Source organism: Tympanuchus pallidicinctus, unplaced genomic scaffold (genome assembly GCF_026119805.1).
Source record: "Tympanuchus pallidicinctus isolate F22 unplaced genomic scaffold, pur_lepc_1.0 scaffold16, whole genome shotgun sequence".
In the NCBI taxonomy this organism is placed as follows: domain Eukaryota; kingdom Metazoa; phylum Chordata; class Aves; order Galliformes; family Phasianidae; genus Tympanuchus; species Tympanuchus pallidicinctus.
The window spans coordinates 5,316,030-5,333,201 of NW_026294679.1; the positions used below are offsets into that span (position 1 = coordinate 5,316,030).

Sequence of the window (17,172 nt, forward strand, 5' to 3'; positions counted from 1 at the left end):
ATCAGCTAGAGAGCAAAGGCACTTCGTGATGACAACCGGCAGCTCATCTGCCTGCGTGGTGCTTTTGGCTCATCTATGCCCTGTCCTTCAGGAGGCTCCCAGCAAGGAAGCCAGTGAGCATCTTTAAACTGTGAGCAGCTACTGCTGGCACTACACAGAGCCAAACGCTGCCAGATTGGGAATGAACATCAAGTCTGCCCAGGAGGCTGGGGGCACAGCTCAATGGCCGGGTTAGCTGGGAGCTCACTGGGGTGGGAAATGGTGCTGGTTTCTATAGCAGGCTCGTCGCGTTCCTTGGTGACCTCAATCAAAGTCATTTCTATACCTTGTGCGCCTGTTTTCCTATTTGAAAAAACAAGATATCAACCAGGATGTCCTTTGTAAATCACCCTGGAATCTACTGATGGAGAGGCTTGGTAAGAGTGAGGCATTATTACTGTCACACTCCTCATCCCCTCTTGTCAGTCCATTCATCATCTTCCTTTTCTTCCTTCTCTTTGCCTTATAACTCTGCCGACTGCAGTGATATCAGAAGACATTACTCACAACAGCCCAGCTGCTTGTGCTGTGGCCTTAAGCGAGGCTCTGCCTGCACCAGAGAGGGCTGCCTGTCTCCCGCCCCTCCTGATGGCTCGTGTACCTTGAAGCTGGTCCCAAACCTGGGTGCAGCACTGCCCCTTTACTTCCAACAATGCTGGGGAGCTGCTAGGTTCACCCCTGCCAACAGCTTGCTCAGGTCCAGAAGACGCAATCCCACATCCCACGAAAGTATGATTTCCTGAAGTCAGAGCACTGTGCGTGTCAGGAAAGGAGCTACGCAGCAGCACTGCTCTGATCACACACATCTCTGCCAGGGCTGGGTGCAGGTAGAGATCACTGTGTCTTCAGAGCAACGTTTCACTCCTCCTGCTCTGCCAGCAGGGTTCCTCAGCTGGCGGCTGAGGCGTGGGGTGGCAAAGCACTGCAAGATCCCACAAGAAGTGACTTACCACCGAGTCGAGGAATCTAATGCAACACTCGAGCTCCGGGCGGGTTTCACAGAACTGCCGAAAGAGAAGCCTTCCAATCGGCTGCTTTTCACATATGCTGCAGTAATCTCTCTCTAGAGGCAATAAAAAGAAGAGAAGCATGAAAATGAGAAGAGCTTTGCCTTTTGGGCTGGCTAGGAGTTTAAAACACAGCAAGTGAGTGCAGAAAGATGATCCCAAATAGAAATGCTTTCTCCCCACCGCGTTTCAAATCTGCAAGTACAAATGTAATGAATGGTTTAAGTCTCAAACAAGACAGGCTCAGTTTTACAGGGCTGATGTATTTAAAAGCACCACAAAGGCCATTCAGCTATTATTCATGAATAATTTCACGTTTTTCCATGGCGGAATTGCATGTACTCCGCAAAAGTACCACACAGACAGGCAGCATTTGTGGGAAATGTCAAGTCCCTGAAATGTGAGTCATGTATTGAAAAGTGCAGGAGCATTAGAGGAGAAGCTGGAATTTGTGACTTTCCTGGTTCCTTCCAGATATGCTTTAAAGTAATGCATATTTCCTAATCTCTGGAAATGCACAGTTCACTCTCTACTAAACGTTTATTGCAAAATATGTATTTTTAAAGGTTTCAAAATTTTTATTTACTTTCAGAGCACCAACCTGCAGTTGTTGCACACAGCATCTAGCTGACGCCAGTTTCACATTGTGCTCCTCTACAGACGTTTCTTTCTCCATAAATAAACATTGTTAAATGTTGTTCCCCTGCCCTGGGTCCTCCTTGCACCCAGAACCAGCCTCTGCTGAAGCACGAGCTCCCTTACTGTGCAGGAAAAATATGAGAGGGGCTGCCATCATGAACTGGGATTGCAGCAGTACAAACAAGGTGGACGTTTTTGGTGAGAGCAGCAGATCTCTCAGCCTGTTTGGAGTTACAGCACTTGCTGGAGACACGTTATTCCTTTAGAAGCACACACATGTCAAACAACATACTGTGTTTCCTTAAGCGTTCCTCTCACCACCCTCCTCGCTGCCATATGGCAGTTGCTGTTATTATGGAAACAACCAGCTTCTAAACACATAACATCACACTGCAAACAGACATACTAAACCCACACAAGTTGTTGGTGCCTTGGTTACTTCTTTCTCAGGCCTGGAGCTCCTTGCACAATGGCTTTTATTTCCCCTCTGCTTTGTCCCCCACGTTCCAGATCCCACAAGGACAAATTCTGCAGGCACAAGTCTGTTTGTCATGGAGGCACTCAGCCGAAGGGCTCGCTTGGCACAGGCTGCACCCAAAGACCATGCTCTGCAAAGCCAGGACATCCCTCCTGAGAGGAAAATGGACATGTTGGGCTCGCTGGGCTGCATCTGGGTGGCAGTTGGGTTTCACGTGGCAGCCTTATGGCAGGAGCACCCCAAGAGCACTTCTTGTGAGGAAGACCCATGCTGGCATCATGCTCTGCTCACAGGCAACTGCAGTTTCAGAAGGAGACCTCTAAAGCACCCTCATGGTGTGTGGAGATTAGCTGGGGTTAGCTGGATTTTACCTCAGCGTTTTCTGAAGCATTCTAGGACAATTCACCCACACCATTTCGTGACTGGTCCTGCCAGCCCACTTGGGATCAAGATTTCACTCAAGATTTCACTCAATCTAGACAGAAGACTGCAGTGTTTTGGCACTCGCTGGCAAATAGCACTGCATCTAAATCACTGTGTAAATCTTAACTCGACCGCTAGTCAGCAACAAGTCTGGGATACTGGTTTGTTTGCAAGAGGAACAGCATAACACAGACATGCAGCGCCAGAGGCCCAGCATGACACTGAGCAGCCTTGAGCTATCCTTGCAAATGCTGCAAGTTCTCACTGCTTGGCCAAGAGCTCTCAGCAAGAAGGTGAAGGAATATGTAGCCAGGCACAGCACTAAGGCAGGCGAAGGAGGGAGGGAAGTGCTCGAGTGCATCAGAATGCCAGTTCTCAGTGTCTCAAGGGATGGGCAGGAAGCTGGAGCCCAGGTGAGGTACACTGAAGCTCAGGCGATGCAGCTGCATCTACCTGATGCTGCTTTCTGCTGTCATGATTATCTTATTCTTCTGAGGGTACAGAAAAAAACCCACACCCTGATGCTACACGAGCGTGCAAATTGCACTTTGAGTAACTGTACTTACTAACACATAAGGAAAAGAAAACAAGAAGACAAATACAATTGCAGATGTAGATAATCTAAACGCAAAGATGATATGAGCATGAAGTGAGACGATATGCTGCACTTCAGCAGTATCTGATTTGGCCAGCACATGGGAATGGTGACCTGTTTGTAATGAGGAAAAAGGAAATACCAGAAATAATCTCCAAAAACACAAGAGCCAGATCAGTTCCCTGGAGCCATCCACTCCTTGGTAATGTTCATTTAAGTGCTGGATATACCGATACAGACAATAAATACATGATGCAACTGTTTTCATTCCTTGTAGGTGACATACAGTATTTTCTTAGGCCCTAGTTTTGCACTGACCTCACCGACTCAGCTCCAGGATCCTGCTCTCAGCTCATTCTTGGGATGCACAGGGCATAGCATGGACTGAGAAACAAAAACACCTCTCTCAGCTCGCGCAGAAACAGAGTGGATAGCTTTATAGCACAAGGAGCAAAGCATAGCAGAGGTGTTGCTTCAAAGAGGCCCAGCTGAGGCACCCAGAGCCGTGCCGAGGAGCTGCTGCCTGCAGGCAGGGGACAGATGTGGATGGAGGGAGCAGGAATGGTGGATCCCTGGGGTCACGCGCCGTGTCGTGCTCGGCCTGCCTGCCAGCAAAAATATCCCTCCAGTTTCAAAGTTTGAAAAACAGAAAGAATGATTTCCTGAGGAAATGGAAATGTTAAACACTTGGAAGTGAAACCATATGCTTACAATGATGAAGTGTAATGAAAACAGCCCTGAGAGTGATATCTTTGGTAGTTGGACCCTCCTGTTTCAGCAGTATTCTGCTCAACACCTGCAAAGTCACCCAAAATGGGGGTGGAAAGCTGGGTAGCTTGAAGGCTTAGAGAAGCAGCCCCTTCTCACTAATGCCATGTCTTTTGTTTAGAAAATAGAACCGGCAAATCACGCGGGCATGAAAATGAATGATCTTCCTGGCAGAGTAACTAAGCAGATTATATAGATTAAATTGTTTATGAAAAGTTTTTATATAAAAATCATATAATAATTCTAAAGAGAAATAATATTTACTCTAAATTCTACTGACTCATTTCTGCTGTACCTTACAGCTCATGTATTAAAATACTGCTTTAAAGAGCACACAGAACATACCAAAATAGTCACCTCTGTACGCAGATAATGCCATCAGCATTCAAGGTCTATAGCATATCTGTTCCCTAGCAGATATTTTGGTAATGTCCTGAAAAACTCCCAAGCACACAGCTAGGAAGAACAGTCCTGTTAGTACCATTCCATACTGGCTAAGGCACGCTGTTGATGAAGTGGAAAAAGTAAAATGAGGTAAGAAAGAAAGCAGTTGCCAAGAAGTAGCTGACTTTCAAGTAAAAGGGAAAAAAGCTAATATTTCATTTAGATATAAACCTCTCTGTGCTTTCTGAAGACTTTTTGTCTTAATTTGCTTTTTAAATATCTTGCTTTTTCAGAAGACTCAAAATATCACCTTAGCAATTTCAGACAGAAACAATGGTCTGTAGAGAGATCAGGTCCTTCCTCCTCTTTCACATTTGCCATAAATGTGGGTTTTCATAGATATAGCGTTGAGCTTGAAAACTGGGTGACAGCCCTTGGCTGAAAAGCAGTTTCTTCTGACATAATTTCACGTGGTGCAACCTGCAGGTGTCTAAGTGAGAAACCTTTCCTCACACTGCTCTGGGAAGTTGTACTTCTCTTTCTGGACCGAAGCCCTGCTTTTGAAGGGCTGCTGATCCAACACCTGCTATCAGCTGGCAAGGCTTCCTCGTGCATAATGCCTATGAGGTGTGATGTGCTTAAGTTTAACCTCACTTCTGAAGTGTACAAAGGCCAGGAGCATCTTTCCAACCTTTTGGCCATTGCCGGTGTGCCTACTGATGGCACTTATGTACTATCTATCAAGCAGCCTTTTACTTCCATTTTTAAAATACTGGAGTTCCAAGAGAAGGCATTTCAAAGAGATGCATGGAGAATCACCAAGAAGTCATGCATCATGCAAATTTGTTCTTGGCTTCTGGAACTCTTCTCCCATTGGCATTAAATCAGCCTGGACATAATTTGAACGAAATCCAAATTCTGCTGCCTAAAAATAAAAACAAATCAAAACAAACAGAAATTCCTCCCAAGCTCCTGGAAACCCAAAAGGGGGCGTAATGACAATTGTTCTTTATCCTGCTTGCGCTTAAGTCTCTAAAGGACCCGAGAAAAGAGCTCACCTCCCTCTTCCAATTCCTTTTTTAAGTTGAATAAAAATGACAATCTTAGAAATAGAAGCTCCAAGTCCAGTACTCATCTGCTGCTCTGCCTCCAGCCTTCATCAGTCCAGAACAACAAAAAAACACTAAAAAAATGGAAAAAGAGATCCCAAGCTGGACAATAGGAAGCAGTAGCAAAGCCCAAACTGGCAAGTAGACCTTTGCAAGATGGCTGGAACACTAAAAATGAAAATGTCCACGGTGCTGAGGCCTGTCAGAGTGATTCCACCAACCATGGGTTGGTAGAAACTTCAGTAGAGCTGTCTCAAACTTGCAGCATGACTGATGTCTCAGTCCCCATTCAAACTGAGGGGGAATTCCACGAAAGTAGATTCTAACCAACCCAGCCCAAACCTCCAACCAGATCTGTTATTCTTTTGCACATCTCTGCTTTCTACATGTGAGCTCTCTTACAGGGGCATTCGATGGTAAGGAGAACAAAAGCAAGAATGAAAGGCAAGAATAAAAAACATGCTACAGAATCTTACAGCCCATCGTACAGTTTGTGCTTTCAGCAGTTTGATTCTTTTTGCCAAAAAAAAAGACCGCAGCCTTTAAAGTATACAGCAATATTTTGTGTCCAGCTGGGGTACCAATGGAAAACATTGTTTCTTTAAACAGCAAATAACCCCATCTAGAGCTATAGTAATACAAATACATTTGAAGTCAGTAAGTCTAATGCTAGGGCTTATAAATATGTCTTATAATTTACTTCTGCTCTTCTCCAGCTGAAAGTGAAATTACCACTGCCTACATATAAACTTAATAAATAGAACATACTAAAGTGCCTAGTCTTTGAGGCTGATGAAAGTTGCTTCTTATCAAAGACTCCTTTGTGCATGCTTTAAAAGGATTTAACTTGCTTTGATTGCATTATTAACAGTGTCTGTGTTGCTCTTGTATCTCAGAATAAGCTGGAAAGCTGGAACATTAGTTCTAACATTGAACAAAAGTCACTTTGCCATCTATAATAAATTCGTTTCAATACAAAAGATAATCCTTGTGTTCAAAAGCAAGATATTAAGGCTGGCCACGCTAACACTTCTGCACACCCAGTTATTACATTCAGATTTCTCTATATTCGTCACTACAGGAGATCTCACGGCCAGTCAGAACTTCATCAACTTCGTTGGAAACTCAGATATTTTCAGTGAGAAACATGTCAGGTTTCTTTCTTTCAGAAACTGAAAGTTTGGGCCCATTTCTGAGGAAGGAATGTGGATATTGCTCCTCGAACTGCAGCACCTGGCCAACTACAGACGCAGTGACCCAGTGAAGGACTCCGTTGTCGGTGCGACTGCTCAGGCGTGGGAAGAAGCAATGGAAATGAAGTTACTTGTCCTTTCTTGTGTGCTTTTTTGCTGCTCTCTGAGTTTTGGTGCTGTTGTTGCTGATTTGTTGTGTTTTGTTGTGCATATGGAAACCTGTTGTTCGGATGCTGAGGACTCTGCATTTGCTCTGTCTCCAGTGATGTGTTTAAGATGTGAGGCAAGCCAGATGGTTAGAAAATACAAGACAGGAATAAAAATGCCTCATTTTGCTTCATTCAAAAATTCCCAGGAACTGTGGCAGTAAGTCATGTTACAAAAGCCTAATACAAGCAGCTAGACTCCTGTGGGAATTCAGTTACCAGTACAAATTATATTCTGCATCCTGCAGACCTCAGTGGCATGCTGTATTTATAACACGGGGCTAATAGCACTGCCCTACCTCAAAACAGTGTGGCTAGAATAAGTCTATTAAAGTGCGTGAGCCCAGAGTGCTGCTGGATGCCCTGTGGCTCTTTGCTATTTACGTGCGACGCGAAGCCCCGGAGCGGAAAGTTAATCCAGGAGAACACAGCAGAGTCTTTTTATACATTAACTGCTATACTGCTCCATAACTTCACCTGGCACTTCACAGAGATTAAAAATGACGATGCAGCCCCTGTCCTGGAGAGTGTTTGTCTTGGCAGGGCCAGTGCAGCACAGGTGCACGACTGCGATGCCGGAGCCAAGGCTGCGATGAAGCTTCCTGGTGGCAAAAGCGCGCTCCCTCGAACAAGAAATATTTCATCTGCTTTCTCTGTTTTTAATAAAATACGGACGTGTCACACCTTCTGTTAGGATGATGGTTTGACAAATTCCTTGTTTTGAAGAACGGCTCTTCCCAGTTTGTGGCTAAACCCAGCACTTCATAGCTGCAGAAGCTCGAGATCTGCCTAGTAAGCCCTGGGGAAAAATACATTTTTTGGTCTTGGCCCTTGGCTGCTTTTTTTGCCCTTGAATTTCGGATTTTCTATAAGAAACTTGGAGTCCCTCATCTATGCTATCACAGTGAACGTTGTTTTGGCACCAACTATCCAAGTTTAATTAATTAAAAATACAAATGCAATCAAGCTTGTTTAAGACAATGGAATTACCCCAAACTGGTATTAAGCCCTGCCAACTCAATTTTCTCTGCTTGTAGGCTGCTTTTTTAAAAAATAAACAAAATTTAATCTCCTGATCATTGAACATCTAATGTAATTATTCAGATTCAGACAGTGTTTGCTTTGTATAACTCTGCTTATTTCCACTCTTTTCGTGGTATTAGGCTCCAGGGCTGAAGTCCACACATCACAGCAGAATTACACTGAAGATGGAAAGAGTCCAAACCGTAGACTTGGATCAGTATGGAAAAAATGTTTGGAGAATATTGTAACAAATTCACAGCTAAATGCACTTTGGTGATACATACGGATCTGCTCATTTGTTTTTTGAAAGCAGCTGTATTGAAACTTTGCTCACAGAACTTTATTTGAAAGTCAAATTCCGCAAACAGTTGCATAAATATGTTTGCACGAGTATCTGAACCAGAATGCCTATGTGGCTTTGTTGATTTTGGACAAAGCTCTTGGCAGGAAGGATAACAACCCACCCACCCTCTTTGCAGCAGCAGCAGGAGGGTCACACAAGACACTGAGTGCTCAGTGCAGCCACTGCACCTGAAACCAGGAGTGGAGTGCAGAGCCTGAGGGGGACCACAGTAGCTGGGGAGACATTAGGTAAGCCAGCCCTGCTACAGGAGGGAGAACAAATGCTCAGCTCTGACCCTAAGGAATTCTCCAGTGGAAGACAAGTTCTCATCCTAACGGAATCCATTCCCTCCATGCTTGTCAGGAAAACATCCCCACCAGGGGCACATCATTCCAGCCCTCCTCTGAAAGCTCTGCATCATCTAAAACATTCTCATTTAGACAACTGCTTCATTCCCATGTGGCTCACTGAACAAGCCCCGAGTTCCAGTGTAGCCTGCAGATGCTGCTGGGTCAGGAGCCTGTTTGCCTCTAGAAGATGGAGCTTGCTGTTAGTACTGGAGCCGCTTTAAGAGACAGAAGCAGAAATTTATTTTTGCATGAAGTACTGGGTGCAGGGAAAGATAAATAATTGTTACAAGTCATGAAGGTGATGTGAGGCCTGCTGAAGGGGACGGAAAGATTCCCATCAATTCCAGGGGGTCTTTCATCAAGCTTGTCTCTCCCGCCTCTGCCAAACACAGTTTAAATGAATAAAACACTCAGTATGTCTCTCAGTTAGCACGACAGTGGAAATGCATGCACCTTGATTAATGGCCAGGAAATCTGGATTGTGAATGTGCAATGTGAGTATTTTAACATCTTTTTTAAACTGAAATTATTGGGTATCGTGTTCTTCAACACATGCTTTATTTTGCATTTGGCATCCAGTTAGAATAACAGTGCACAGACAGGGAACAGAAAGAAAAAAAGAACACGAAGACTGATAGGCAGGCGGACAGATATCTTCTGCTAAATAAAAAAACGCAAACGACTAGTTAAATCTGGTTGCTGTTCCCATAAGTTACACTCAGAAAGCATGTGCCCCTGGATCAGTGCCTTTGATGAGGTTTGCTGAGCACACTGTCTGAACTGTTGTCTTCGAGGCTGCTCACAACGCTATTCCGGGCGCGGTGGACTTGCAAACCTCTCCATGTGGATCACAGAAGATGCACCAGCACCAAGACTTCCCAGCGCTTGAATGCGGCGTTTGTTCTGCAGCCCCAGGGGAAAGGCTCCTCACACCACCGCTGCGACTACTGTGCTGACCAGAGAGAGAGTTTGTCTTTATCTGCTGCAGCTACTTTCAACAATGTCTCTGCGGCAAGGTCAGAGGAATGGAAAAAATCCCTCAAAGAAATATGAAAGCTCACCTCAGAAGTGCCCTGGGAAACGTGGAGAACAAACACTTGGTTGTTCTCATTTTGTTCTACTTTGGATTGAGATGACAGAACTGGATGGCTTGTACTAAAAGAAGGTAGCTACTGAGATTTTTTTCATTTGAGACTTTTCTGTCCAGTCTTAGAGATTTCGACCGAAATGCCTAACTTATTTTCTGTCTAGTGCTGCTATTTAGACTCCTTTCTGGTGATACTCTGGTAATACGTGTTGAAAGAAAATTTCAGTGAAAGTTGTAATTTGAATGTTCAAGGTTATGAAATCTACAGAACTGTTGCTGTTGTACATAGCACAAAATAAACATCTCGATTCCAGGAAACTGAAGGAGACATCTTGTGAATCGCTTGCTTAAGACGAAAAGACTTCTGCAAAACTACTCTTCGACTCTAAACTAGCCTGGTTAGAAATCGAAGCAGCCATCTAAACTAAACCTTTATCCAGGTCAGTAAAATGGCAGAACATATATAACCACCAGCACAGTCACTCTGCAAATGCATATTTAAGCAGCACACCTTGCTTGCAAGCACATAATAAAGGTATTCACAGAGGTTACTGGCTGTGCGTGCCATTCAATAGTCACTGCAAGGTCTAAACATCTCAGCCCTTTTATTAATGATTCCTTCAACAAAATGCTCGATGTCTTAGTTGTTACTTCACTGCTAAGCTCACTTTTTTTCTCTGAACTTTTCCTCGTGATGTTCTGAAATGCCAAACTTCAAGCACAACAAAACTTCTCAATATTGAGCAGGCAAATTATGTTTGGAAGCGGTTCTCAACCCCAACCTATAAAGAAGGAACATGACTGCACAATAAGCTCCACTGTTAACCTAAATAATCAAAGGGACAATATATATATATAAAAAAATCACTGACTAATGATACGCTGCTAAGTTATCACTGAACTGGGTTTTGTCCTAACTACAGATGTTCTGCTTGCAATAATCCACACACTGATTTTGACCTGCTTTGTATTCCCAGTCTGAGCTGACTGCCTGCTAGATGACAGCCCTGTCTGAGTGGGTGTGAGGGAGCTGAGCTGCTGACTGAAAGTGGAATGAACCGGAAAAGAGATTTTAAAGTCATTTAGAAACCCCAAATGCACCAAGAGAACCTGTGCAACAGGGGATGGCCAATGGAAATTTTTCTCCTCCCTCTTAAAAAAGGTCTTCAGTACTGAGGGTCTCTTTGAACTGTATTTCTCAGATGGATGGAGACAGCATGGCAGCTGGTGTCCACACCCAAGAACTGTGAACAATATTATGCAGGCCTACAAAGAAAATGCAATTTTAGAGAGACCTTCTGATTCATTTTTATTAACAAAATGGGTTGTCATTGGGAAACTAGGCGAGCATTTCTGCAATACTAAAAGCTATTCAAATATTTGTATTTTTTCAGTTTATCTCTGTTTTTCCTATCTTTTTTTGTTTAGTTTCACAGTGTATTATGAATAATGTCATATCCTTATGAAATGGGTTTTTTTTTCCCCAAAACATTTTTTTTCTAAATTTCAACATGCAAATACAAACGTTCTGCAACACAAAATGTTGGTGTTCTCTGCAAAACCAGAAACCCAGGCTATCATCTCCAGAGCTATTGAAAGAATTTTGGAGAACAGAAGACAAATTTAAGCAGACCTCCAAAAAGGGCTGCCCACTTGTGTTTAGAAACTGAAAATATAATCTGAAATTTTACTTCCCAGGTGGAAGGTGATACTTCAACATCCCTCATCCTCTAGATCTGAAGAAACACATCACAGAGTGAGCTCCCTACATGTTCTCCAGCACTTAAACAAGTGCTGGAGCAATCTGTCACTTCGCCAGCAATATTCTGTAGCCCAGCTGCATTGCTTCACTGCCACTTCATTAGTGAGCTTATAGAAGTTCACAAAATACAGGAGTCAACGTTGCCACACGAAATTACATCTCTAGAGATAGGCAGAGTCTCCTATAATGGTGAGCTATAGGAACACTGTGAGAACCATCAGTCTCAGCTAACAGTCAACACCTACACTATTAGCATTGGGGTGCACTGTCTTCTGAGACACAAAGTGAGTCCAGGAACTTTTCTGAAGACAGGGATTTCCTCTTCAGCAGCCACATTAAATGTGCTTCTATGAAAGGAAAAGGGAAAAAGGGATGGAAAAGAAGAGCCGCATGGCTGATCTGAAAGGAAAGCATGTTTGTGCCGACACTGAAACATTAGAGACATTGTTCGAGTGCAGTTCATCCTTGCAAAAATATTATCCTCACTGCGATGCCAAGGCTGGTGAAAGTATGGGCTTCCTGCCATGGAAGTGCTTGGTATTTATGCTAGACTTGTCATGGGGCTTATTTACTCTCTGCGCCCAACATTTCAGACACACTCAAATGTAGTGTTCATGCCTTGGCAAGAACTTCTCATTCATGCATTTTCTCTTGGTCCCTTTGAGGAGTCTTCATTCTCCAATGTTGCAGCGGTTGAAATTTCATTGCTTGCTGAGAAAACCAACACTGATTAATTTCATCCTACTTGCATGGAAGAGGTAAAGTATGCCGGTCTCTAGCCAGGGACAAGGAAATCCCTGCTGCTTACATGCCATATTGAATAAGCAGCCCATGGTTGCAGCCATCAGACTTTAACAGTCTTTATTCCACCCGCAGGAAAAAAGCAATTAACCACAGCATCATGGGAAGCAAACAGGAAGTAATACAACGCATTCACTTTTGATTAGAGAAAATTTTTATAAGGCACAATATGCCACAATGAAGAATTCAGCTGTAGCACTGCACTGACACTCCCCAGATCATTAAAGGAGCATGACTGAGGTTACAAAGTTAAGCCACAAAACCTAGGAACAACCTAAATTAATGTGGCCCATGTAGCCTGAATGCCATTCCTCACTGTGCATGCATTCTGGTACAGTCTTTAATTACATCACTGCAAACTTTTTTTCCCACAGGACCTTTGCCTCATTCAGCACACAGAACGGACAGTGCTTGCTTAATGAGCAGCTATTCAGTATTTCATTTTCTCCTCTGGTTCAATGTGTGGCCCTAGACTTTATGTACTGCGCACTAGCAGGCCTGCTCTGGAGACAGAATGATTCATTTCCCCACGGATCTTTCTGCAGCATTCTCCATGTAGTCTTCAAATACTTTACAACTATTCATGGACCCATTTTCACGTCACCTCTAGGAGAAGATGTCCTTAATCCAATTTTACAGATAGTGAACTTAAATATCTGAAGAGTGAAGTGAGAAGTATTCACTGATTGGTGCAACTTGTTTCTGTGTACTTAACCTTATACACAACTCAATCTGTTCAAAGCCAATCTTCCATTCGCTTCAGCTGCAGATATTAGTATGGATACCCAAAAATCTCAAAGGCAACTACTCAGAAAATGAAAGCTGTACACCTAAAGGCCAACTGTGCAAAACTCATTTTAAGTTACTTGCCTGTCATCACATAAGACCCAGTTTGACCAGAGGGCATCCGTGCCCAGCTCCCCAGCGCGTCACACAGCTGCTCTGCCCATCCAAAATTCCCTTTGCTGCTGGCTCTAACACACTGCCTGCTGGCCTCACCAGCACCTCACACCTGCCTCTCGTGTCTGATTCCTCGCTGGGATTTCCTACTGACAACAGATTTGCAGTTCTTATCTTATTGCTGGTGTTTCCCCTTTCCTCCCTCCTCAGTGGTTTTTTTCCTAGGGTCTCTCTAGATCATGACTCTCCTTTATGGGATCTTTCACTGAAATACACTGAGGTGGCCCCTCTTTCCCTTTTGACTCAGAGGATGTGTAAGCAGATGAATAGCAGCAAAATACAGTTAGACTCTGTGAAATCTTGAGTATTTAGGAGAATAGCTGTGGTGGTGTCATTTCACTTTCAAGACTACAGTGCTTGTTACTTGCTGGACTGATGACCTTTCTTTGTATTTCTCAATGCAGTTTTCAGCCTATTTCTACTAATAAAAAATAAAATCAAAAGCAACATCCCAAAATAAATCAAGTAAAAACAAAATAAATAAATGAAACAAAACAAAAGCCAAAGAAACCTAATCCACAGCACAGAAAACATCTAGCATGAAATATTTCATCCTACGTAATTCTGTCAATATCTTAATTTTATAACGTGCAATATTAGGCAACCTTTAAGATGGACCGTGCTACCCAGCCTCCAAGCAACAGCAATCCTTACAAGTTTTGACTTTGGGAAGAACATATTTATTATTTATTATGTGTTACAGAGTCAGTCCTGCCCTGCCTGATGATCTTTTAGGACCTTGATCTGTGAGCAGTTCCACTGAGTTCAGAAGGCTGGATTGGAAAATTCAGTGATGCTATCTTTGAGGGCTATAAGGGAATCAAAATAAAAATAGCTTCTTTTCCAGACAATTCTTTTTCAGACTAAATAAGCAAATATGAAGCAGCAAAATTCAAGGAAAAGAAAAACTTTACAAGGTTTTGGCAATGTTTGGTACAATTTTATGTTTTGTAATAATTAATAATCTATTTATCAGGGATTCATATTACCTTACTTTCCTTGAATTCCAGTTAGTCCTTACATTATGCATAATCCACATGAGCTCTCTCCTCTCTCAAAATTTCTGGCACAAATATGAGCCTCTTTGGTAAGGACTCATATGGTTATGAATGTCTGGACGGCCTGAGTAATGAAAGGCCATTTGGGGCTGAACCATTGACCACAGATTTAACTTGCCAGGAAGAATAAAGCATAAAATGTAAATTAGGTACCAATAACCCATTTTCCTTCTGAATCCTCTGTACAGATATGCAGCAAGAAGTGCAGATTATGTTTGGAGAGAGATTTTGGAATAATCTGCAGTTAAAAATATTGTATGGGACCTTGCGCTGTGGCCTCAGAAGAGACTGAATTGTGAGTTGCTGCTGCTGCCCTTGAACCCACTTCAGTCAATGGAAAGTTTCATTGGCACCTGAATTTGTTGCTTTGGGTAGCTGCCTAGCTACCAGCTAAACCCAGCACATAATACTGTCATCAGGGGAAGAGGAATGTGCAGTCCAGCAAGCAAGACATGCATGGAAAAGTACGTTTCTCTCAGCATGTTTTGCAATCTCCATGCTACTCCCTCCCCATCTTCCTTTCCACTGATCTCATCTGTGAAGTCAAGAAGAAACTGTAGAAAGCAGCACTTGCAGGGCAAGATCATTTAACTGCCTGCTGAGTGCCCAATGTCAGCTCAAGTTAGCTTTGATATTCTTAGTGGGGCCATCCCATTACCAGAAAGAGATGTTCAGATTTGTTTGTCACTCATGGGATCCAAAGGTACTTGAGGTTGTATCAGTTCACACAGTGGATTTGGGACTGGAGCTATGGAGTTGCCTTCTGGTGGCGTGCAATTTCTTGGGAAACAAGACTACATGTTATTTAAGTCCCAACACAGTGTTTCTGTTGTGTTCAGAGCACACAAAATACTTGTTCTCCATGCGTGAACTCCAGTCTCCAGTGGCACTGTGTAAGAACGCCCAAGCCTTCAACTCCCCCCCAAGAAAGCCATTGTTCTTGCTCTTCTCACTGCAGCCCAGCTACGAGGAAATGACAAGTTTCCCGTTTCTCAGATAGGTCCAGGACCATCTAAAAATAACACCAGCTTCTTGAATTAATTATGTCCCAGGTAAAAATAAACCTGAAACACAAAATGGAATGCCCATGCCCTTGTCCCTGATGAGATCTATCATTTCTTCTCCACCTCATGGCATGCCTCTCTTTTAAGTGAAACCCCAAAGCTTGCTGCCTTTCAGTAGATCAGTATGTCTGACGTGGCTGATTAAACTCACTCTTCGACATCCAGCTCAGTAAGTTTGATCATTATTTGCACTTAGTAAATAAGATAATTCAATCAATAATTTTGTAAATGAAATAAATGTTCTCAGCCTGTAAAGAGGAAAGGCGTTAGCAAAACAGACTCCATGGAGGAAGAACTCTTTAATTCATGAATGCACTTAAGTAACAGATCCTCCACGCAGCCTCTTACAAGAGGAAGTCAGTGCTACTTAGCTGCTATGAAACTTACAGACAACAGAGCGGTGGATCACTGCTCCATCCTTGCAGAACTGCCTTGCTGGAACAGAGATCTGCCTGACAAATCTCCCAGAGGACAGCAAAGCAGAGAAAGCGAAGCCCTGCCTATTCGTTCACTCTTCCTGTTATTAATTTGCACTATTATTACTAATAAAGATTATTTTACTGTGCTAATGCCTAATTGTGACATGGAACCAAGGAGAGCATGGTGCTAGGCACTGAGTAAACACAGAAAAACAGGGCGTCCTGCTGCAGTGAATGGAAGGCTTTAGACAATATGAATAAATATCCATCCCTTCTGAAATCCTGTTGGAGCCTCCTTCCAAGTAATCTCGGGTTCAACCACTACTACTGATGCAGCAAAACAGAATCAAGATTGACTCTGGTAAAGACTCCCTAAAAACACACATTCTGGCAAAATAGAAACAGACTAAATAAGCCTCGTGAGGAAATACATATTTGTGAAACTGCCCTGATTTAAAAGATGTGTTTTCTGTCCCTCACCCTTCACACAGACCCAAGGCATGGTAACATGCTGGAGATACATCATGTGATAATTCAGGAACACTCACTAACTCTGTAGAGAAATCAGTGATAACACAAGAGTAAGCAAATAAACCTTGAGATTGTGAAGCAGAGCAAAAAAAAAATTAGAAAGAATCCACCATGATCTGGTCTGGTGCACGCTATCATTACCAACATGAGTTCATGATCCTGAGAGGACAGCTGATGTGCCTCACCACAGAGCAGTGCTTGGGGGCATATTCATTATTAGCAAAGTAGAAGCTCAACAGTTTGCTCTCCTATAACGATCCAACAGTGACACTCAGGTGAGCAGCAAATAAACATTCAGGCTGGAATTTGGCCAGGGCAGTAGACTGAATATTCTGCACTTAATGAGAAATGCCATACAAGCTGCAATGTCCAAGCAGAGCAGGAATGAGCTCAATTAAAAGATCTCATCTGAAAGTTCCCTACATAACAAGCTACAAAGACCAGCATTTACCAGCCCTGGGAAACATCAAGCGTCGAGTTGACTCTGACTGCAACTGCCAAATGTGGTATAGCACTTGGAGAACATTTACTGTGGATGAAAGCAAGTGAGTTTTGCCTTGGAGGGTCCTAGGTATGTCCCACAGGAAAAAAAACTGCAAAAGGTCTCTCTTCCTCCCTGCTGTTGGCCAGCTTCTCTTGTACGTACCATCATGCTCTCAAATGAACTCACTCATAATGTGATGACAACCTTCCCATTTTTTGGATGCCAGACTTTAAATGAAAGGAAATTAGGGTGTTTGGAAGGGTGTCACTTTATTCTCTGCCAAAGACCTGGAGAATTTTCTTTCTTTTTTTTTTTAGGAGCAGCCAAGCAGCTTTTGATCACACAGTCAACCCACTGAGCATGGCTGATTTGCCGTAAAACAAAACCAAACACATTTACTTCATAATTGTCTATTCCTTTTTCTCTTCCTACCCATACTTTTTTCCTTC

The 17,172-nt window shown here is 43.1% G+C and overlaps 1 protein-coding gene and 1 long non-coding RNA gene across 5 annotated transcripts in view; one reads left to right on the top strand and one right to left on the bottom strand.

Moving 5' to 3' along the window:
* Positions 1-17,172, bottom strand: part of GRK5 (G protein-coupled receptor kinase 5) — a 155,426-nt gene that overhangs the window by 52,056 nt on the left and 86,198 nt on the right. For 2 of the 3 annotated variants that reach the window (XM_052677308.1, XM_052677309.1), the window contains exon 3: positions 990-1,102. In XM_052677308.1, the coding sequence (XP_052533268.1) occupies positions 990-1,102 (113 nt within the window). Of the gene's footprint in view, positions 1-989; positions 1,103-17,172 lie in introns of those variants that run through there. The other variant, XM_052677310.1, reaches the window with a different exon arrangement.
* Positions 8,105-15,817, top strand: LOC128077789 (uncharacterized). Of its 2 annotated transcripts, none has more exons than XR_008205184.1 (3): positions 8,105-9,722; positions 9,959-10,084; positions 14,414-15,817. It is a non-coding gene; the product is annotated as an uncharacterized LOC128077789 (long non-coding RNA). The 2 variants fall into 2 exon arrangements; XR_008205183.1 differs by lacking the exon at positions 14,414-15,817 and adding an exon at positions 10,622-10,987.